This window comes from Somniosus microcephalus, chromosome 9 (genome assembly GCF_052327205.1).
Source record: "Somniosus microcephalus isolate GS21.2 chromosome 9, FLI_Smic_1.0, whole genome shotgun sequence".
Classification (NCBI taxonomy): domain Eukaryota; kingdom Metazoa; phylum Chordata; class Chondrichthyes; order Squaliformes; family Somniosidae; genus Somniosus; species Somniosus microcephalus.
In genome coordinates this window covers 188,923,418-188,946,587 of record NC_140995.1, presented here as the reverse complement: position 1 = coordinate 188,946,587, position 23,170 = coordinate 188,923,418, and the positions used below count along the sequence as shown (strand labels likewise).

General features: G+C 43.0%; 1 protein-coding gene across 1 annotated transcript in view; it reads right to left on the bottom strand.

Annotated features, from left to right (window-relative positions):
- cep162 (centrosomal protein 162) overlaps nucleotides 1–23,170 on the bottom strand; it is a 208,103-nt gene that overhangs the window by 87,032 nt on the left and 97,901 nt on the right. The window contains exons 17-18 of the mRNA XM_085997703.1: nucleotides 5,413–5,544; nucleotides 474–586 (exon numbers count right to left, since the gene is read on the bottom strand). Of these exons, the coding sequence (XP_085853829.1) occupies nucleotides 474–586; nucleotides 5,413–5,544 (245 nt within the window). The remainder of the gene's footprint in view (nucleotides 1–473; nucleotides 587–5,412; nucleotides 5,545–23,170) is intronic.

Below are 23,170 nucleotides of genomic sequence, written 5' to 3'. Positions count from 1 at the left end.
GAGTGGGACTTGAACCCACAACCTTCTGACTCAGAGACGAGGGCGCTGCCAACTGAGCAACAGCTGAAATTTGGTATTACAGGTTGAGCGTCCCAAATCCGGAGTTCCGGAATCCGGGACGATTGGTGGCAGGGGTCCGGAATCCGTAAAATGTTTCGGAATCCGGACACCCTGAGGGAGGCTTACCAAAAACCGGAAATAGCGCAACCTGGGCATTTCTGGACTTGGCACATGTTTCTGATGTCCGAAGTCCGGAAATATGGCAACCTGGGCTCGGGCGTTTCCGGACTTCAGACATTAGAAACACGTTCCGAAGTCCGGAAAAACCGGAAAACCGGCTCGGCCTCGGTCCTAAGGTTGCCGGATTCGGGACGCTCTACCTGTATTACTTTAAACAAACAAACAAGTCATTTAGGAATTAAGACCATCAATGCACACATGAACTTCTAAACAGGGAATATTTAAAGCCTTACTTTACTCGACGCAGTTCAGCCATTAAGTGCTGAGTTTCTGTGAACATTTTCTCTTCATTTCTTTTATTAAGGACCTGAAGCTCTTTCACCTGTGTGTAAAGTCTTTCATTTTCCTGAAATAATAAATGCTCTTAAATGCACTAATAGAAGATATTCTTGTTATATCAAATAATCTGTAACTTATAAACCCAAGAATACTTTTGAAAGTAGAGTTCTAGTCCTAAAAACAAAATACTGCTTTCCAGTTAACACTTGAATTATTACCCATCATGAGAAAGAGGAGCACACATTTAAGTCAAAAGCAAAATACTGCAGATGCTGAAAATAAGAAATAAAGACAGAAAATGCTGGAAACATGGCTAACATTTAAGGAACGAATGCATGAATTGCAATAGTTATACATTCCTTTCTGGCGCAAAAACACAAAAAGAAAAGCGGCCCAACCATGGCTAACAAAAGAAATTAAGGATAGTATTAGATAGTTGGTATTAGATCCATGGAGGAGTCATATAAAGTTGCCAGAAAAAGTAGCAAGCCGGAGGATTGGGAGCAGTTTAGAGTTCAGCAAAAAAAAGGACCAAGAGATTGATTCGGAGGGGAAAAATAGAGCATGAGAGTAAACTGCCAAGGAACATAAAAGCAGATTGTAAAAGCTTCTACAAGTATGTAAAAAGAAAAAGATTAGTGAAGACAAATGTAGGAGAATTTATAATGGGGAACAAGGAAATGGCTGAGCAATTAAACAAGGACTTTGGTTCTGTCTTCATGGAAGAGGACACAAATAACTTCCTAGAAATGCTAGGGAACCAAGGGTCTAGCGAGAAGGAGGAATTAAAGGAAATTAGTATTAGTAAAAAGAAAGTGTGCTGGAGAAATTAATGGGGTTGAAAGCAGATACATCCCCTGATAATCTGCATCCCAGAGTACTAAAAGAGGTAGCCATGGAAATAGTGAATGCATTGGTTGTCATCTTCCAAAATTCTATAGATTATGGCACAGTTTCTGCAGGTTGGAGGGTGGCAAATGTAACCCCACTATTTAAAAAAGGAGAGAGAAAACAGGGAACTACTGACCGGTTAGCCTATCAGTAGTGGGGAAAATGCTAGAGTCTATTATAAAGGATGTGATAACAGGACACTTAGAAAATATTAACGGGATTAGACAAAGTCAACATGGATTTATGAAAGGGAAATCGTGTTTGACAAACTTACTGGAGTTTTTTTTGAGGATGTAACTGGTAGAATTGACAAAGGAGAACCAGTGGATGTGGTGTATTTGGATTTTCAGAAGGCCTTTGATAAAGTCCCACATAAGAGGTTAGAGTGCAAAATTAAAGCACATGGGATTGGGGGTAATATACTGGCATGGATTGAAAATTGGTTAACAGACAGGAAACAGAGAGTAGGAATAAATGGATCTTTTTTGGGGTGGCAGGCGAGGACTTGGAGTACCGCAGGGATCAGTGCTTGGGCCCCAGCTATTCACAATATATATCAATGATTTGGATGAGGGAACCAAATGTAACATTTCCAAGTTTGCTGATGACACGAAACTAGGCGTGATTGTGAGTTGTGAGGAGGATGCAAAGAGGCTTCAAGGCGATTTAGACAAGTTGAGTGAGTGGGCAAATACATGGAAGATGCAGTATAACGTGGATAAATGTGAAGTTATCCACTTTGGTAGGAAAAACAGAAAGGCAGAGTATTATTTAAATGGTGATAGATTGGGAAATATTGATGTACAAAGGGACCTGGGTGTCCTTGTACACCAGTCACTGAAAGCAAACATGCAGATGCAGCAAGCAGTTAGGAAGGCAAATGGTATGTCGGCCTTCATTGCAAGAGGATTTGAGTACAGGAGCAAGGATGTTTTACTACAGTTATACAGGGCCTTGGTGAGACCACACCTGGAGTACTGTGTGCAGTTTTGGTCTCCTTACCTAAGAAAGGATATGCTTGCCATAGAGGGAGTGCAGAGAAGGTTCACCAGGCTGATTACTGGGACGGCAGGATTGTCGTATGAGGAGAGATTGGGTCGACTAGGCCTGTATTCACTAGCGTTTAGAAGAATGAGAGGGAATCTCGTGGAAACGTATAAAATTCTGACAGGGCTAGACAGACTGGATGCAGGGAGGATGTTTCCCTTGGCTGGGAGTTCTAGAACGAGGGGTCACAGTCTCAGGATATGGGGTAGGACATTTAGGACTGAGATGAGGAGAAATGTCTTCACTCAGAGGGTGGTGAACCTGTGGAATTCTCTACCGCAGACAGTTGTGGAGGCCAAGTCACTGAATATATTTAAGAAGGAGATAGATAGATTTCTAGAAACAAAAGGCATCAAGGGGTATGAGGAGAGAGGTGGAATATGGTATTGAGATAGAGGATCAGCCATGATCATATTGAATGGCGGAGCAGGCTCGAAGGGCCGAATGGCCTGCTCCTGCTCCTATTTTTCTATGTTTCTATGAAACACTCAGCAGGTCAGGCAGCATCTGTGGAGAGAGAAACAGAGTTAATGTTTCAGGTCAATGGCCTTTTATCAGAACTGGAAGATGTTAAAAATGAACAGCCCTTAAGCAAGTACAGAGCCAGGAAAGTGGGGGCAGGAAAGGAACAAAAGGGAGATAGGCTGGAGGGCAGGAATGATTACATGGCAAAGGAGATGATGATGCAAGGCAAAAGGAGATGATAATGAGACAAATATAAAAACAAATGGGTCCAGAGGAGATGTACATGGTTACAGCAGAATAGCAGAGCGGGAAGGAAGCATGAAGAGAAGGCTGCCATGGCCCGGGAATGTGGTGGAAGAAAGGCAGATAGACCCCAGGGGTGCAGAATGTCCCACCGGCTGTGTACGGATAGGGATCCCCACCCCAAGGACCAGCCCACACCCAGTGGCTCTAGTGCAGCCATATTCCATTATCAGCACCTGCTGTCCGAGAGAAAATGGGAGCAGTGATTAATATCTAAAGTTGATGAACTCTTTCTACTAGGCACTTTATAGCCTTCCGGCCTTAACATTGAGTGAACCTTAAAACCATTTCCTGATACTTCTGGTTGTCCATGGAGAAAGTGATGAAAGTATTTCATTTAGCAAACATGGCTTCAGTTACCTAATGCAAGCATGAACTGCAGACTGACTTATGTTGCTGATTACCCTATGGCAGCCTGAAAGGAGCCGCAGGCAAAGAAGTTGAAGGTTGCAGTTACCTTGATTGCAACAGGCAACGCAGTGCCAGCTGTGGTAGTTGGTGTCAGGTCTTGTTGCAGGAGGTGACAACTCTGCATCAGCCTCCTTGGAGAAACTCAAGGCTCCTTATGCATTGCTCCTCCGAGAACTACAGGTATGCTGTCCTGCGCTTCTACACTCTATTGGGAGGATAACCTCTGCAGCATTTTAGATGAGAGCATGTGAGGATCCCTTTGATACCATAGAAATGGCCACATTCCGACTTGTACCACCCAGGGTTTGTGGGTCGGTAGAGGAACTGGCAGTAGCAATGTGGGCAGAGATGTAAATAGCATCAGGGTCTTAATTGCATCATTTGACCCAATGTAAATACATTAATGAAACCAGTTTCCAATGGGAACTGGGGTTACCTAAATTGAGGTCTACCCGAAAATCGGACCTCCAGCTATCGGTTGGTTGTTCAATTTCCTGCAATTTTGGCCCAATTTTTAGGCGTAAACGGTGTGGTAACGCCATGACAATCGGCCCAAAAGAACGCAGGTCTTTGCCAGCATCTAGATACTGGAAGCAGCTTTTCTTTTTCTCTCTAATCTTTCTGTTTTGTTGCCCATCACAATCAAGTGAAACTACTTTTCACTATTCCTTTACACGCTATATTAATGGAAGTATGATTTTTGCTCCCCACACATTATGACATTTTTTTTACAAAATCAAACTGAGAACAATGACATCAGGTATTTGCAAAACATCAACAATCTCAATGGCCTTTCAATATTCAATTTTTAAAAAATACAAGACTAATTTTGCACGGCCTCTATGTTTGCCACTCTGTTTCACAATTCTCTCCATACATCTCACTGTTTTTTCCTGTATCTTGGGGCTCTGGCTAGGAAAGAGTGGGCATCAGGTCCTGGAGGCTGGGTTTAGAAATCACAAGGAAGCAGGGGCTTGGTTGCAATGATAGTTAGGTCGGAAGCATGGAGATTTGTTCCTGGTAATCACATCTGTTATAATGCTTTAACAGTCTTGTGCTAATCGTGAATCAATCAGATCTCCGAGATACGATGCTGCACTGCGGACACAACCTTTTTGTTTATATATAGATACTGTATAAATTAATTATGCCAAAATTACAAATGATAAAAACACCCATCAGCTAAATAAATACAATTTTACATGTACTATACAGAAATCTCCAAAAGATGATTGCATAAATATAAATTATATATAAATATCCAATGGATGAATGAGTCTGATATTATAAATGCAATCTGTCTGGGAGAGTATAGGAGCAGAGCAAAGACTGGGTCTAGTCCCAGACCTAAACCAGGACATAACAGTGCAGGTGAGTCCAAGAGAAGGGGAAAGTCTGCTGCTGAGGCAGGATGAGAACGTGAAAGCTGACATGGGGAGGTTAAGGACAGCCCGAGGAGCATGCGAGAAGTAACAAGAGGACAGTGAAGCCAACCGTCTGAGACTCCTGAAGAGGACACTAGAAGCCTTAGGGTGGAGGGAAGAATATGGCATCTTATTTCTTCATGCACAGAGAAAAGGTCAAGCCACAAACTATAAGGTGGCGTGTATACCTGAGATCAGTAGTATTCATAAGGTGCAGCAAGTTGTGTTGGGGCAGATACAAGAAATGTTTTTATAAAAATTTCTACCCATCTAATTTTTCCACTTAATAACCAAATTGAAACATTGATGCAGCATTCACATAGTAGACAAACCAACAACTTTGTTCCAATACCTGATGGTAGCCATGAATAAGGGTTTCTTGCTCCTGAACTTCCTTCTCAATTAACTTGAGCTTTTCTTCAGTCACAGGGTCCAATGTTCCTCCAAATATCAATTTCTTCCTGCTTGTCTCCAGGCTACACAGCTTTGAGAAAAGTATTTGTACCATTAATTATTTTTTTTAAAGTAGCTCTCCTGTGGCATTAATCACAGGTGGCGATAGACCTGGCTACAGAATTGGGTCAAAGTATGCGTGTCATGGCTTTAGAGTAGGTTGGGAACAATTGTGGAGGCTAATGAGTGGGATTGGGTTGGCAGCAATGCTAATTTAGGCCACTTCAGCTGAGGAAGCTGGTATCACACACACGCCAGGATTCCCAATCGTGATCATCATCCAGTGACACCTGCTGGAGGTTCAGGTCTGTATTCTAAATCAGGATAAAGTTGGGCTTGTCTGTGATAGGCCCATAATTCAATAACCTACCAACAACCAGAGTCCAGATCAAAATATTAATAGCCATTTGGGGAAGCCTCAAAAAGACTGAAACTCACAATGAAATGTATCTCCTTGAGTCACTACTTTCAGAAGAGGAGGGGTAAAGGCAAAAAATCAGAAGGAAAAACATACAAATGCAAAATAAGTTAGCTTTAGTATGGCATAATGGTTTTGTTTCAGTCTCATTCAGATTACTCCATTGCAACATAGCACACTGATTCTGCTAGGCTAACGCAGACTTTATGGGCTGGATTTTCATTCAGCAGTCGGGAAGGAGGCGGGACTACAACTTTCAGGTTTTAGTCCCGCCTCCATCGACGTCCGGCCAATCGACGCGATTTTCCCTTGATTGACCTTGTTGAGCCCGCCCAGTGGGCTCAGCAGGCCAATTAAGGGCCACCCGGCAACAGGTGACGTCATAGACTGAGTTTTTGACAGATGAAATATCAGTGTTTCACAGCTGTTTGAAGCTGTCAAACACTGACAGTCTTACTTCTAACCCGACTCCTTCTACGCAGACTCAGTTAGAACTCTCATCGGCTCTGAAAGCTGAAGACTGTCACTTTTGACAAATCGCAGCCATTCGGCTTTCAGTGCCGGCTGAGTGATGGACTCCCGACGCCTAGAGGAAGAAAGGCTGTTAAGGTAAGTACAGGTAATTTAAACTTCTTTACACACTTTAGACACACCAAACACACTTACCTTTGCACTCATGCACCCATCACTCACCTGAACACCGACATCGCGACCCCTCCTTCAACCCGATGGCCCGCCTGCTCTAACCTGGCGTGGTTTGGAGCTCTTGGGAATCCCACACGACACCCCTCAAAATAAGGATTAGGCTAAAAACTGCCTGTTAACTACCTGTTAACAGGCAGTTAATTGGCACGAATCCCTTCCCGCCTCGGGTCGGCGAGTCCCAGTGCGGGGCGGGTACCCGCCTCCTCTGAAACTTACGTGGAGGCGGGTTTTGGGCGGGATGGTGTTGGGACCCCCGAATTCGGGATTTTGCCCCCCCCGCATGCCTAAAAGCCCGCCTCACGGCACACTGAAAATCTGACCCTATGTATTCAAGTTTCCCATTTGAAACTGAAGAGATCACAGAAGTAATGCATTTGAATTTTACATATAACGGAAAGTGATCTTTGAATAAAAATATGCTTCAGTAGGATCATGTTGCAATGTATAAATGTACTACTAAATGATAAACACACAACAGCTTTAAAAAAGTATAGGAGAGCATTCATTTTATAAATAGACGCACTGGGCTCGATTTTCAATGGGCCGTGGAGTCGGGATTGGAGGCGTGTAGGGATTAAAATCCCGAAATTAGGGGTCCCAACCCCATCCCGCACCCAACCCGCCTCCATGCCAGTTTCAAAGGAGGCGGGTAACCGGCCCGCACTGGGACCCGCCTACCCGAGGCGAGAAGGGATTAGTGCCAATTAACTGCCTGTTAACAGGTAGTTAACAGGCAGTTTTTAGCCTAATCCCTATTTTTAATGCTGAAGTGTGGGAGTCCCGACGGCTCCAAACCACGCCAAGTTTGCGAGGCAGGCCGTCGGGTTGAAGGACTTGGAGGGGTCGAGATGTCAGTGTTCAGGTGAGTGATGTGTGCATGAGTGCAAAGGTAAGTGTGTTTGGTGTGTCTAAAGAAGTTTAAATTATCTTTTCTTACCTTTTCAGCCTTCCTTCCTTTAGGTCTCGGGAGTCCCTCATCTCACCGGCACAGAAAGCAGAATGGCTGCGAACTGTCAAAAGTGACAGCCTTCTGTGCAGGAGAGATTTCTAACTGAGTCTGTGGCGAAGAACTCAGGTTAGAAGTAAGACTGTCAGTGTTTGACAGCTTCAAACAGCTGTGAAATGCTGATATTTCATCTGTCAAAACCTCTAGACAGCTAAATTTCAGTCTGTGACGTCACCTGTTGCCAGGTGGCCCTTAATTGGCCTGCTGAGCCCGCTGGGTGGGCTCAACAAGGTCAATCAAGTTAAAATCGCGTGGATTGGCCACATCTCGATGGAGGCGGGACTACAACCCCGAAGGTTTAGTCCCGCCTCCTGAATGAAAATCCAGCCCATTGAGTACAAAAGCAAGGAAGTTCTGCTAAACCTTTATAAATCGCTGGTTAGGACTGAGCTGGAGCATTATGCCCAATTCTGGGCACCACACTTCAGGAAGGAGGTTCCGTTCTTAGAGAGGGCGCAGAGGAGATTTACAAGAATGATACCAGGGATGAGGGACTTCAGTTATGTGGAGACTATAGGAGCTGGGATTGTTTTCCTTAGAGGAGAGAAGGTTAAGGGGAAATTGAATAGAGATGCACAAAACGATGAGTAATTTTGATAGAGCAAATAGGGAGAAACTGTTTCCACTGGCAGGAGAGTCGGACCCAGATTTAAGATACAGCAAACTTTCGTTTAACCGGAGAAGCTCTATCTACCGGGAAAATTCAGGAGCTGTTTCCTATAAGTTTTTTTTACTTCTCGTTGCTTTTTTTTTCCAGTCAGGCTCTGCAAGGTCTAGCTGAAGCTGTTGCTTAGCTACAGAGACGCTTTTAAGCTGCAGCCGACTGTTTTGAAGCTGTTGCTAAGCAACAGGGTTTGTTGATTCACACACAGCTCAAAAGCTCCGTATGTTTTAACATTAGCGCTGGTTTCTACGGCAGTTTTGATGGTACGGCACCAGCTCGGTCCCGTCAGTGCCGGATACCAGAAAGTTTCCTGTAATTGGCAAAAGAACCAGAGGGGAAAGGAGGATGATTTTTTTTATGCAGCGAGTTGTTATGATCTGGAATGCACTGCCTGAAAGGGTGGAAGTAAATTTCATAAAAGGAATTGGATAGATACTTGAAAAGGAAAAATTTGCAGGGCTATGGGGAAAGAGCAGGGGAGTGGGCTAATTGGATAGCTCTTTCAGAGAACCGACATAGGCACGATGTGCTGAATGACCTCCTTCTGTGCTGTTATGATTCTATGCTACATGGAGGCAAACTCATTGACACCCTGGACTGTTTTATTCTAAAAGCACACATCTTTTGTTTTTCATCACGTTTAAAACCATTTTGGTTGCTGTGTAAAGCTCAGCATATTTTGTGCGTTTCTTCCATCTACAGTATAAGGCTTTGTAGTAAAAAAAAAATCAGCATAAACAGGTTTTATTAAATCACATTTTTAAACAATAAACACCTTCCCCTTTACACAATAAAATAGTTGAATTCATTTAGTGGATATGGTCACATTTATCCAATGTAACATTTCAGTGTTTCACAACTTGCCAGTAGTTTTTGAACATTATCTAAACGAAAACCACAACTGATCTAACTGTAACTATGGCTACCTATAGCATATTTTAACACTGAATAACAGATATAAAAATGTTTATCATGGCCTTTTTAAAAAAAACAAACTCTCCTTTATTATGATATAAAAGGCATGATGTAATTGATTTTGAATACAAATTAGCCAATTAACAGTGTAATTTTTAAAAAATTATTATAATTATAATATAGATATATTAAAAAAAGGAAAATATTTTATATTTTAAACCAATGTAATGGTGAGTTTTCATGACTTGATAAAATAGGGCTCAGAAAAAGACTCTCCTGACATCTCTGCAATCTTCCATTACAATTCAGGAACAGAATCTGAAGTGGCGTGAAATGTGAAGTTCTCAGATGAAAGTTTGGCAAGGTGGGCTAAAATGTTGCAAAACTAAAAGTAGATGTTTTTGTGCATTCCTCAGCAATTAAGCTTTGCTACAATCTGCCCATTGGGATATCCTTTAAGCAAGACCAGATTTTAAATTATACAGCAGCAGTTATGCTACTATATTTGCAGTTGGAGAGACAGTTTTCTTCTGCGCAGCTGGATTATTTGCATATTCATACAAAGAAGGAATTACATTATTCATGAGACACAGGAGTTTTATACTGCAATAACAACAGCAAATGCTGGAAATACTCAGCAGGCCAGGCAGCATCCATGGAGAGAAACCGAGTTAACGTTTCAGGTCTGGGACCCTTCATCAGTTTTATACTGCATCAACTTTAGTCAAATCCAAAAATAGATCGAATTAATGCCGCAATAGGAACCAAAAACGGGATGAGGTCCTAAAAGTTGAATATAGGGAGTTAGGAGGTAAATTAAAAAACAGGACCTCAAAGGTAGTAATCTCAGGATTGCTACCAGTGCCACGTGCTAGTCAGAGTAGAAATAGAAGGATATTTCAGATGAATACGTGGCTAGAGGAATGGTGCAAGGGGGAGGGAGTCAAATTCCTGGGACATTGGAACCGGTTCTGGGGGAGGTAGGACCAGTTCAAACCGGACGGTTTGCACCTGGGCAGGGCCGGGACCGATGTCCTAGGGGGAGTGTTTGCTAGTGCTCTGGGGGAGGGTTTAAACTAAAATGGCAGGGGGTTGGGAACCTGAGCAGGGGGACAGAGGAAAGGGAAGCGAGGATAAAAGCAAAAGATAGGAAGGAGAAAAACAAAAGTGGCAGTCAGAGAAATCAATGGTTTAAATCAAACATGGCCACAGTAAATAATAATTCTAATAGGTCTAAGAGCATTAAAAAAACCAAGCCTGAAGGCTTTGTGCCTTAATGCGACGAGCATTCGTAATAAGGTGGCTGAATTAGCTGCGCAAATAGAGGTAAACGAGTATGATTTGATTGGGATTATGGAAACATGGCTCCAGGGTGGCCAAGGCTGGGAGCTCAACATCCAGGGGTATTCAATATTCAGGAAAGATAGGCAAAAAGGAAAGGGAGGTGGGGGAGCATTGCTGGTTAAAGAGGGGATTAACACAATTGTAAGGAAGGATATTAGCTCTGATGATGTGGAATCTGTATGGGTAGAACTGATAAATACCAAGGGGCAGAAAACGTTAGTGGGAGTGGTATATAGACCTCCAAACAGTAATGCAGCGGTTGGGGGTGGCATTAAAAGGGAAATTAGAGAAGCGTGCAATAAGGGCACAGCAGTCATCATGGGTGACTTTAATCTACATATAGATTGGGCTAACCAAATTAGTAACAATACTGTGGAGGAGGAATTCCTGGAGTGTTCACGGGATGGTTTCCTGGACCAATATGTCGAGGAACCAACCAGTGATCAGGCCATCTTAGACTGGCTATTATGTAACGAGAAAGGATTAATTAGCAATCTTGTTGTACGAGGCCCCTTGGGTCGGAGCGATCATAATATGATCAAATTCTTCATTAAGATGGAGAATGAAGTAGTTGACTCAGAGACTAGGGTCCTGAATTTAAATAAAGGAAACTACAAAGGTCTGAGGCGCGAGTTGGGTAGAATTGATTGGATAATGTTACTCAAAGGGTTGACGGTGGATAGGCAATGGCAAACATTCAAAGAACTACAGAATTTGTTCATCCCAGTTTGGCATAAAAATAAAACAAAAAAGGTGACTCAACCGTGGCTAACAAAGGAAATTAGGGATAGCATAACATCCAAGGAGAGGACATATAAATTGGCCAGAAAAAGTAGTAAACCTGAGGATGGGGAGAAGGAGGACAAAGGGATTAATTAAGAAGGGGAAAATTGAATATGAGTGTAAGCTTGCAGGGAACATAAAAACTGACTGTAAAAGCTTTTATAGATATGTGGAGAGAAAAAGACTGGTGAAGTCAAGCGTAGGTCCCTTGCAGTCAGAATCAGGGGAATTTATAATGGGGAACAAAGAAATGGCAGACCAATTAAATACATATTTTGGTTCTGTCTTCACAAAGGAGGACACAAATAACCTCCCAGAGATGTCAGGGAACATAGGGTCTGATGAAAGGGAGAAACTGAAAGTAATCAGTATTTGTAGGGAAATGGTGTTAGGGAAATTGATGGGATTGAAGGCCGATAAATCCCCAGGGCCTGATAATCTACATCCTAGGGTACTTAAGGAAGTGGCCCTAGAAATAGTAGATGCATTGCTGATCATCTTCCAACATGCGATGGAATCTGGAACAGTACCCATGGATTGGAGGGTAGCTAATGTTACCCCACTATTCAAAAAAGGTGGTAGAGAGAAAACGGGGAATTACAGACATCGGTAGTGGGGAAAATGCTAGAGTCCATTATAAAAGATGTAATAGCAGAGCACTTGGAAAACAGTGACAGGATCGGACAAAGTAAACATGGATTTACAAAAGGTAAATCGTGCTTGACTAATCTATTGGAATTTTTTGAGGATGTAACTGGTAAAATAGATAAGGGAGAACCAGTGGATGTGGTGTATTTGGACTTTCAGAAGGCTTTTGATAAGGTCCCACATAAGAGATTAGCGTGTAAAGTTAAGGCACATGGGATTGGGGGCAAGGTATTGACTTGGATAGAGAATTGGTTGGCAGACAGAAAGCAAAGAGTTGGAATAAACCGGTCTTTTTCCGAGTGGCAGGCAGTGACTGGTGGGGTACCGCAGGGATCGGTCCTTGGACCCCAGCTATTCACAATATATATTAATGATCTAGACAAGGGAACTAGATGTAATATCTCCAAATTTGCAGAATACACAAAGCTGGGTGGGCGTGTGTGCTGTGAGGAGGATGCCGAGAAACTCCAGGATGATTTGGATAGGTTGGGTGATTGGGCAAAAGCATGGCAGATGCAATATAACGTGGATAAATGTGAGGTTATCCACTTTGGTGGCAAAAACAGGAAGGCAGATTATTATCTGAATGGCAATAGATTGGGAGAAGGGGGAAGTGCAATGAGACCTGGGTGTCCTTGTGCACCAGTCGCTGAAGGTAAGCATGCAGGTGCAGCAGGCGGTTAAGAAGGCAAATGGTATGTTGGCCTTCGTAGTGAGAGGGTTTGAGTACAGGAACAAGGATGTCTTGCTGCTGTTGTACAGGGCCTTGGTGAGACCACACCTTGAGTATTGTATGCAGTTTTGGTCGCCTTATCTGAGGAAGGATGTTCTTGCCATGGAAGGGGTTCAGCAAAGATTCACCAGGCTGATACCTGCGATGGCAGGAATGGCGTATGAGGGGAGATTGGGACGATTGGGCTTGCACTCGCTGGAGTTTAGAAGAATGAGAGGGGATCTTATTGAATCTTATAAAATTCTGACAGGACTGGACAGACTAGATGCTGGAAGGATGTTCCCGATGGTCGGGGAGTCCAGAACCAGGGGTCACAGTCTAAGGATAAGGGGTAGGCCATTTAGGACAGAGATGAGGAGGAATTTCTTCACCCAGAGAGTGGTGAACCTGTGGAATTCTCTACCACAGAAGGCAGTAGAGGCCAATTCATTAAATATATTCAAGAAGGAGTTGGATATATTTCTTAAGGCTAAAGGGATCAAGGGGTATGGGGAGAAAGCAGGGACCGGGTACTGAATTTGGATGATCAGCCATGATCGCATTGAATGGCAGAGCAGGCTCGAGGGGCCGAATGGCCTACTCCTGCTCCTATCTTCTATATTTCTATGTTTCTATGTAAACTACTAATCTGCTACTGGCTGTGATCTAACCCGAGACAAGTTCTGAACATCATGTTATTCACAGTAGGGGATCATTTAATTATAGGGTTAATTTCCTTCAAATAGTGCAATAAAATTTTAAAATGCTAGCAATCTGACAGAAAAACAGTGCCGACCTGCTTTTTCTTTTTTCCAGGAGTGGCAGATCCCCACTATTTGACCATCATTTGCTGTTTTAATTTGAAATCTGATCTGCAAGCTTCCTGTATTTTCAAAGTCACCCACCTCTCACCTTTTCCTTGGGTCTACCTCTCGCTGCCTTAGGTACACACACACATTCTTTGTTTCTCTAATATCTTTAATGCTCCTTTCCACTACCTGGCAATAGGTCATCTCATGCAACAATGTCCTATTTTCCTTTTAAGCCAGTCATTCCTGGAAGGCTAGCAAAATACTGCAGATGTTGGAAATCTGAAATAACAGAAAATGCTGGAAAAACTCAGGAGGTCAGGCAACATCCGTGGAGAGAAATTTGAGTTGACGTTTCGGGTCGAACCCTTCTTCAAAAAGACCCGAACTTCAACTCAAATTTCTCTCCACGGATGTTGCCTGACCTGCTGAGTTTTTCCAGCATTTTCTGTTGTTATTCCTGGAAGGCTTCCTGACTCCTCCCCCCCCCCCCCCACCTCCCCTTCTATTGATTCTGATTCTACTATAAAACTTGGCACGGTTTCATTTTTCAGTTCTGAATGTTCTCTGGTCTGTTCTCTCCACAGACGCTGACTGCCCTGCTGTATGTTTCCAACATTTTGTTTTTGTTTCCTTTCAATTAATGTTGGTGCCACAATACGAGAATGTGCTTGAACTGTACTAACAGGAGGATGGCTAAACTGATACAACATCCAGACAGTTTATAGATCAGCAGTGCCTCTCATGCTGAAATTCATCAAACATTCTAGCTAAATAAAAATGATGGTAATTTGCATAATTGGGAGTAGCGAGCGATTCCAAATGGAAAGTAAATTCTTTAAAAGTAAGGCTTTTTTTCATTACAACCTCAACAATCCATTCCTGAATTGTTTTTCCTTCTCAAAAAGGGTGCTAACGTATGGAGGAAATTTAAGTTATGATCAATTTGTAACTACTTATAGATCAGCAGACTGAACTGCACAATCAATAAGTTAAATAACCAGTTAATCTGTTTTTGAACGTGTTGACTGAGGGAAGACTGTTTCCCAAACACTGGGAGAACTTCCTGCTCTTCATTGAATAATGCCATGTAATCTTTCACATCCACTGGAAGAGGCAGCTAGGACTTTGGTTTAACATCTCATCTGCCACAGTGCAGCACTCCCTCAATACTGAACTGGAGTACCAGCCTAATGTATGCATTTAGGTCCTGTATGGGAATTGAATTCAGTGTTCGGAGTGAGAGGCGAGAGTGCCATCAACTGAGCCAAGCTTACAGACAGAATTGGAAGAGGTGGAGTGAGGAGAATAAAAAAAGCAAACGTAGGCTGGAAAGAAAACACAAAGTGACTAATCTAAAAAAAAGTACAGATTACCAGTAAGTATTAATATGATGAATTAAAAGCAGCAGAACATAGTTATATAAATTGCTGAAACATGATTCACCCTAGATGATGAGAAAACATTCTAAGTGCAGGTGGGTAGGATGTTCACAAAGGATAGAAAAGCAGAGGCAGCAGTTTTAGATGGTAATGAAAATTTGGAAATTAAGGAAACTAAATTGTTATCCCACGAGAAGAAACTCGTTACATAATGGTACTTCAATTAACAGATTTGTAGAGCATGAATTAACAATAGGGCCTGCTACAGATTCCTCAGGGCAGGATATGAATATTAAAATATGAGATTGGGAAAATATAAATCATAATAGAACTGGCAATTTCAAATCAACCCAACATAAACTGGGAATTACATAATGGAAGCGATGCAAAAGAATCAATAAATATGGTACAACTATGTTGGTTTTTAAATTCAGTAGGGCTGATATTATGAATGCATACTCCCATGTGGGAGCCTCATCTGCCAGGCACACACATTGGGAAAAATCACAGGCACACTCCCACGATTCTCCGTCAGTTAAAAATGAATATTTTAGCTCATTGTAATACATTACAACAGTAAGTCCACTTCAAAAATACTCAAATGGTTGTCAAGTGCTTCCTTTGAGGATGTGAAAAGTGCTATATAAATGCAAGTTCTTTCTTTAATGAAAAGAAAATCATAGAGACCATGCCTGTAATTTCCGAACATGTGCTTCCAGTGAGTGAGACAGCCCACCAGAAGCACTATTTCATAAATTTGGTGTTCACGTGTCAAGGACCCCAGTAGACATATGGGGGGGAAAATTCAGTTGGTTTGCGCCTCAAGAGGGCACTAATGGGGCGCAAAGAAACTAGCGCCCGTGCGCGGCGATGTTTGCACTGCTCGCAAAATTAACTAGACATTTTGCAGCCACGCTGAACACTACCACCACGATCTCCTGCGCCGACAGATCGTGACGTCAGTTGAGTGTGCAACGCCCCGGTAGCGCCCTCGGACCGGATATTGAGTGGCGCCCCTGCCTTACGGCCTGCCGCTAGCAACATCAGTTTGAGGGGAGCATTTTGCAGTCAGGAAGGGGCTGGGGGAGCGCTATTTAAAGGCGACTGCTTCCTGCCTTTTTTTGTTGGTGACATTTTTGCACCACGCATTCTGAGAGAGAGATTCAACGCTGTGTGAAGGAGTTTTGGGTACGGAGCAGCACTTTGCAGGTTCATTTTGATTTGCCCTTCCTTGTATTGATTTAGAAGAGACTGTGGGGGCTGCACTCTGAGCTCTTCCCCTGGGCCTCTCCATTGTTCTTTCCAGCAGATTTGATGTACAGGTCTCTCCAGGCCGAGATTCAAGGCTGCAATGGATGGAGAGCAAGATCAACCCTCCCCTTTAAGAACTGGCCGGCGCCATTGTGTCTGTGTTCCATTGCTGATCATGACATCACATAAGCTTCGCCAGCGCTCTGACGTAGTGCCTCGCTCCTCGGCCTTTGCACCTTAAGAGGTGTGTAGCACCTGATTTAGCGCTCCAATCAACTCCGGGGGCGATAAAAGCCATGTTTGCAGTTGGAGGCGATAATTAGCGCCAGGCGCTAAACTTTGCGCACAGCCGATAATCGCGCCCCAAACGGGGCAATACTGAATTTTTCCCCCATGGTTCCTTTAAATGTGGATACGGTAGCGCAGGGGTTATGTTACTGGACTAGTATTCCAGAGCCCTGGATTAATAATCCAAAGAACATGAGCTCAAATCCTACCAAGGCAGTTTGAGAATTTAAAATCAATTAAAAAAATATCTGGAAATAATAAGCTGGTATCAGTAAAATTGACCATAAAGCAGGCGGACTGTCATAAAAACCAAAGTGGTTCACTGATGTCCTTTAGGGAAGGAAACCTAGTGTCCTTACTTCAGTCCCACACCAACATGGTTCACTCTTAACTGCCCTCTGAAGTAGCTTGCAGCGGTTCAAGGCGGCAGCCCACCACCACTTTCTCAGGACAACTGGGGATGGGCAATAAATGCTGGTGAAGTCCACATTCTGAGAATGAACATTAAAAAAAAGTGACAGGGCTAGCATCCATCATAACTAGGGACTACAATATGATCAGATTAACATTACTGGGCAATCAGCACCAGGAACATTTCAAAGGAATGAGGAAGAATTAAAAGAAATGAACTGTGAAAGGTATCAGTTGAGGAAAATAGGATAATATTGAATCAAGATAAATATATATCCAAGAAAAGTAAGTATTCCCAAAAATAGATGAAAAGGGAAATTAAAAAGAATACAATGCATATAGGGCAAAAGGAATGATAGGAAATTCCTATACTCCGCCCAGCGTTCTAACAGATTAAAAAGAGTATCAGAAAGCGGAAAGAGAATCTTGAAATGAGAATAGCTAAAAATGATAAATATAGTAAAAGGTTTGTCCAATCGTAAAACCGTAGTTGGAGAGGAAATTAGAACTTTATAAGGCAAGATCAAAGTGGCAGTTGAAGATAAAATAGTTGAAATATTCAAATCACTATTTCAAGAAGTATTCATTAGAGAAGAGAACAATAACTTATTATCGCTGTAGTGTAGTGATCAATAGCATGTCATTCTATAGTGGACACTAGGTGGAGCCGTAGAGCTGTATATAGCTGTATGTATATAAGACTACACTACCCAGCTGTATAGATATTAAGACTACATTACCCATGAGGCACTAGGCTACCCACAAGGCAACAGTCAAGATGGCAGCCTGCACACAGGCTGCATCTCTACAGATACTGTACCTAGAGAACGTGTACTGAATAAATGACTAGCTAGAAGCTAGCTGTGTTCATAATAAGAATGTCTAGTTATTAATGAACATAACATGTAGTACAGCCATATCCTCAAGAGCTTTGAAATTGGCATGGCAAACTTGATAAATTTTGGGTGAGTTAAGACCAACAATACCTCTAGGCTAGATGGTACATAGGCTTGGGTACTGAACAAGACTACAGAGGAAATACATGTGTATCATGACTAAGCACTAGTGAGGTTCAGCAGAAAATTTATAAAGGGAACAAATTTGATGGAGGCAACTGGAAGTCCATTAAAACCAACTGGTAAAATAATTCTGTTCTCTCCGATCCAACCCCAACATTGTCATTAAACCTGCTGACAAGGGTGGCGCTGTTGTTGTTTGGCGAACTGAACTCTACCTTGAGGAAGTTGAACGCCAACTCTCTGACAGCTCCTCCTACCTCCCCCTGGATCATGACCCCACTACCGAACAGCAAGCCATCGTTTCCAAGACTGTCACTGACCTCATCTCCTCTGGAGATCTTCCCTCCACGGCCTCCAACCTATAGTCCCCGAACACACACAGCTGGCTTCCACCTCCTTCCCAAGATCCACAAACAGGACTGCCCTGGTAGACCCATCATTTCTGCCTGTTCTTGCCCCATGGAACTGATTTCTTCCTATCTCGACATTATTTTTCTCCCCTTGTCCAGTCTCTTCCCACCTACATCTGCGACTCTTCCAACGCCCTCTGCCACTTCAACAGTTTCCAGTTTCCTGGCCTTAACCGTCTCTTTTTCACCATGGACGTCCAATCCCTCTACACCTCAATCCCCTACCAGGAAGGCCTGAGGGCGCTCCGCTTCTTCCTTGAACAGAGGCCCAACCAGTCCCCATCCATCACCACCCTCGTCCGCCTGGCTGAACTGGTTCTCACTTTGAACAACTTCTTCTTTGACTCCACTCACTTCCTCCAAATATAAGGTGTTGCTATGGGAACCTGCATGGGTCCTAGCTATTCCTAGAAGTTGAAGAGACAAATGGAAATCCCGTTTAGTATACTGTATTCGCTGCTCACAATGTGGTCTCCTCTACATTGGGGAGACCAAACGCAGATTGGGCGACCACTTTGCAGAACACCTCCGTTAAGTCCGTAAGGGTGACCCTGAGCTTCCGGTCACCTGTCACTTTAATTCTCCGCTTCACTCCCACTCTGATTTCTCTGTCCTCGGCCTCTTGCATTGTTCCAATGAAGCTCAACGTAAGCTTCACGAACGGCACCTCATCTTTCGATTAGGTACTTTACAGCCTTCTGGACTCAACATTGAGTTCAACAATTTCAAACTATAACCTCTGCCCCCATTTTTTATGCTGTATATTTTGCCATTCCCATCTGCAACATTTTATCTTTCCTGCCTCTTACCTAAGCACAGTATGTTCCTTCAATTCCTTCCCCCGCTCCCTGTCTCTGCACCTGCTTAATATCTGTTACATCTCCAGCTTTTTCCAGTTCTGATGAAGGGTCCCAGACCTGAAACGTTAACTCTGTTTCTCTCTCCACGGATGCTGCCTGGCCTGCTGAGTGTTTCCAGCGTTTTCTGTTGTTATTTGGGTCCTAGCTATGCCTGCTTTTTCGTGGGATATGTGGAACATTCTTTTTCCAGTCCTGCTCAGGGCCCCTCCCTCACCTCTTTTTCCAGAACAGCGATGACTGTATCAGTGCAGTTTGCTGTTCTCGTCCCGAAGTATAAGATTTCATCAACTTTGCTTCCAATTTCCACCCTTCCCTCACCTTCACATAGTCCATCTCCGACACTTCCCTCCCCTTCCTCGACTTCTCTGTCTCCATTTCTGGGGATAGGCTAACGACCAAAATCCACTATAAGCCCACTGACTCTCACAGCTACTTTGACTATACTTCCTCCCACCCCGCTTCCTATAAAGACTCTATTCCATTCTGCCAGGTTCTCCATCTCACCTATTCTGATGATGCCACCTTCCATACTAGTGCTTCAGATGTATCTTCCTTTATCCTCAACCGAGGATTCCCCTCCATCGTGGTTGACAAGGCCCTCGACTATGTCTGTTCCATTTCCCGCACTCATCCCTTCCCCTCCCTCCCAGAACCATGATAGGGTTCCCCTTCTCCTCACCTTCCACCCCACCAGCCTCCACATTCAACAGATCATCCTCCGCCATCTCCACCGTGATCCCACCACCACACATCTTCCCCTCCCCTCCCCTCCCCTTTCAGCATTCTGAAGAGACCACTCCCTCCGCAACACCCTGGTCCACTCCTCAAATCACCCCTAACACCCCATCCCCTTCCCACGGCACCTTCCCGTGCAAGCGCAGGAGATACAACACCTGCCCTTTTACCTCCTCCCTTCCCACTGTTCAGGGCCCCAAACACTCCTTTCAGGTGAAACTTGTACTTCTTGCTGTTTAGTATACTGCATTCGTTGCTCATGATGCAGCCTCCTCTACATTGGGGAGACCAAACACAGATTGGGCAACTGCTTTGCGGAACACCTCTGTTCAGTCCGCAAGCATGACCCTGAGCTTCCAGTCGCCTGTCACTTTAATTCTCCACTCCCACTCTGACCTCGGCCTCCTACACTGTTCCACTGGAGCTCAACATAAGCTCGAGGAACAGCACCTCATCTTTCGATTAGTCACTTTACAACCTTCCGGACTCAACATTGAGTTCAACAATTTCAGATCATAACCGGTTATCATAATTGTACAGGGTCTTGGCGAGACCACACCTGGATACTGTGCAGAGTTTTGGTCTCCTTATCTGAGGAAGGATATACTTGCCTTAGAGGTGGTGCAACGAAGGTTCACTAGATTGATTCCTAGGATGAGAGGGTTGTCCTATGAGGAGAGATTGAGCAGATTGGGCCTATACCCTCTGGAGTTTAAAAGAATGAGAGGTGATCTCATTGAAACATAAGATTCTAGGGTGGATAGATGCTGAGAGATTGGCTGGAGAGTCTAGAACTAGGGGTCATAGGTTCAGAATAAGGGGTCGGCCTTTTAAGACTGAGATGAGGAGGAATTTCTTCACTCAGAGGGTTGAGAGTCTTTGGAATTCTCTGTCCCAAAGAGCTGTGGATGCTCAGTCGTTGAGTATATTCAAGGCTGAGATAGATAGGTTTTTGGAATCAAGGGATATGGGAATAGGGCAGGAAAGTGGAATGAAAGTTGAAGATCAGCCATGATCTTACTGAATGGCGGAGCAGGCTCGAGGGGCCATTTTTTTGGACGGCAGCTGTTGATGATTCTGCTATTCCCATTTACACCTCTTCTAGACCCATCTTTTGTTTCTTTCCTTGCCCCATTACCACGCCCTTTTGCCTTGCATCATCATCCCTTTTGCCATTTAATCTCTCCTGCCTGCCACCCCATCACAGACCTACCATTTTGTTCTTTCCTCCCATTCCCCTTTCCCTGCCTCTGTACTTGCATAAAACCTGTTAATTCTGTAACATTTTCTGTAACAGTTCTGATGAAAGGTCATCAACCTGAAATGTTAACTTTGTTTCTCTCTCCACAGATGCTGCCTGACCTGCTGAGTATTTCCCGCTTTTTCTGTTTTTATTTCACATTTCCAGCATCCGCAGTATTTTGCTTTGGTAAAATAATTCAATTTATTCAAAGAGATAGGCTGTAGGAGACCTATATAGAAATAGGTCATAGCCAACATTGATTTGAAGGAAAAGATTGTGCCTAACAAACCTACTTAACTTTTTTGAGGATGATACAGATAAAAGTAGATAGTATGTAGACTTTCAGATAGTTTTGGACAATGTTCCAAGTGAAAGACAGCTAATTAAACTAAAATTAGAAGTTGTTCCACAGAATGAAAAGTTACAAGAATTCAATGTAGATCATGGTATTTGATTTTTTTTTTTTTTAAGTAGATATAGGAAACCTATAGGATTTGAGAGAGGTGTAATATCAGACTGGGAAATGTGCAAAGTGGAGTCATGAAGACAACAGTTTCTCTCTCCACAGATACTGCCTGTCCTGCTGAGTATTTCCAGCATTTTCTGATTTTATTTTATATTAGTGATTAGAGCCCTATTGTTTTCAAACTACTTGTAATAAATGACCTGTTTACTGAAACCAATCAAAGCTGGTCAAATTTGCCAATCACACAGAAATAGGCAAAGCAGTAGAAACAGGACTCATCAATACATTTGAAAGAGGATTTAGATCAGCTATAGGATCGATACATACAAATTCAATTTATGACTAATTAAACTATTACATACTGCCTATTTAAAAAAATGTACATCAAAAATATACAATGAATGGGATTTAATTGGCTGAGGGAAACTTAAAAAAAAAAAATTGGGCGTGTTGATTTCTGGTAAATACAGCACACGAGAACATGCAGAAAAGAGCAATAAAGCTGATTCAAAGTGTAATTAGAGTTAGGGATGAGGTATAACAAAAGATCAGAGAAGCACAAGTTTCATAGTTGAGAAAGAAAACAGCTAAGAGAACCTTATCAAGATATATAAGATATTAAATGGTATAGATAACATAACCCAGGATACAAGTTAAAGTAGGAAAGTAGACCCAGAATACTTAAATTCAAATTGGTGAAAAGCAGATTCTAGGACTCCGTGATAAGTGTTTAGACTAATCTGCCAGGCAGGGAAGTGGAGACAAAAACATGCAACTGAATGCTACAAAAGGAGAGTTAGGCTACTAGAGGGATGAATATTGATGGGCAAAATTCTCTTTTCTCATGATTGATTCTTCCTATGTTCTTAAACTACATCATTTTAATTTTAAAGGTCTGGTTTTATTGCTATTTATGATTAACATGTGCACAGTTGCACTGTCAAGCTATTTTACAAATAGCTGAATGACGAATTGTTTACTAGTACACCATGAGCCTAAAATTGCAGACGGAGGTCCGACCTGCAAAAGAATTACGCACCTACCTGATGGCGGCGAGGCTGCCAAAATTTGCGGTCTCAGGATGCGAGGTGTAATGGCCCATGGATCCCAGGCAGTGCGGAAGCGTACCTGGGATCACATGGGCCTGGTCCTCCAATCACATAGTAGAATTCCACCAACCTCACTAAAAATTTATTTTTTTGGTAATTTTCAACATCATTAAACTCTAATCTGGGCCAATATTTGCAGAAACTCATTTGATACAGTGTATGTGTATCATTTCTGATATGAAAATGTTTTAATCATGCTTGAGGTATCCCCTTACACTGATGCAAAAAGGCCCTGTCTCTGTTTGCATCAACCGTAACATTTTCATGCACAATTGCTAGCCAATCAGTGGGAAAATAGCCCAAGGCTGTGCCAGCAATTGCTTTTTTGTGGCCCGCATGGATGGCTTGTCAATGCGTACGTGGCAGACCGCAAGTTCCGAATTTTGTGCATGCGCAAGCACATGCGGAAATCCAGAACTTGCAGTGGATTCCAAAGGAGGTATGGTGGCGTACTCTCAGAGTATGCCGCCATACCAACC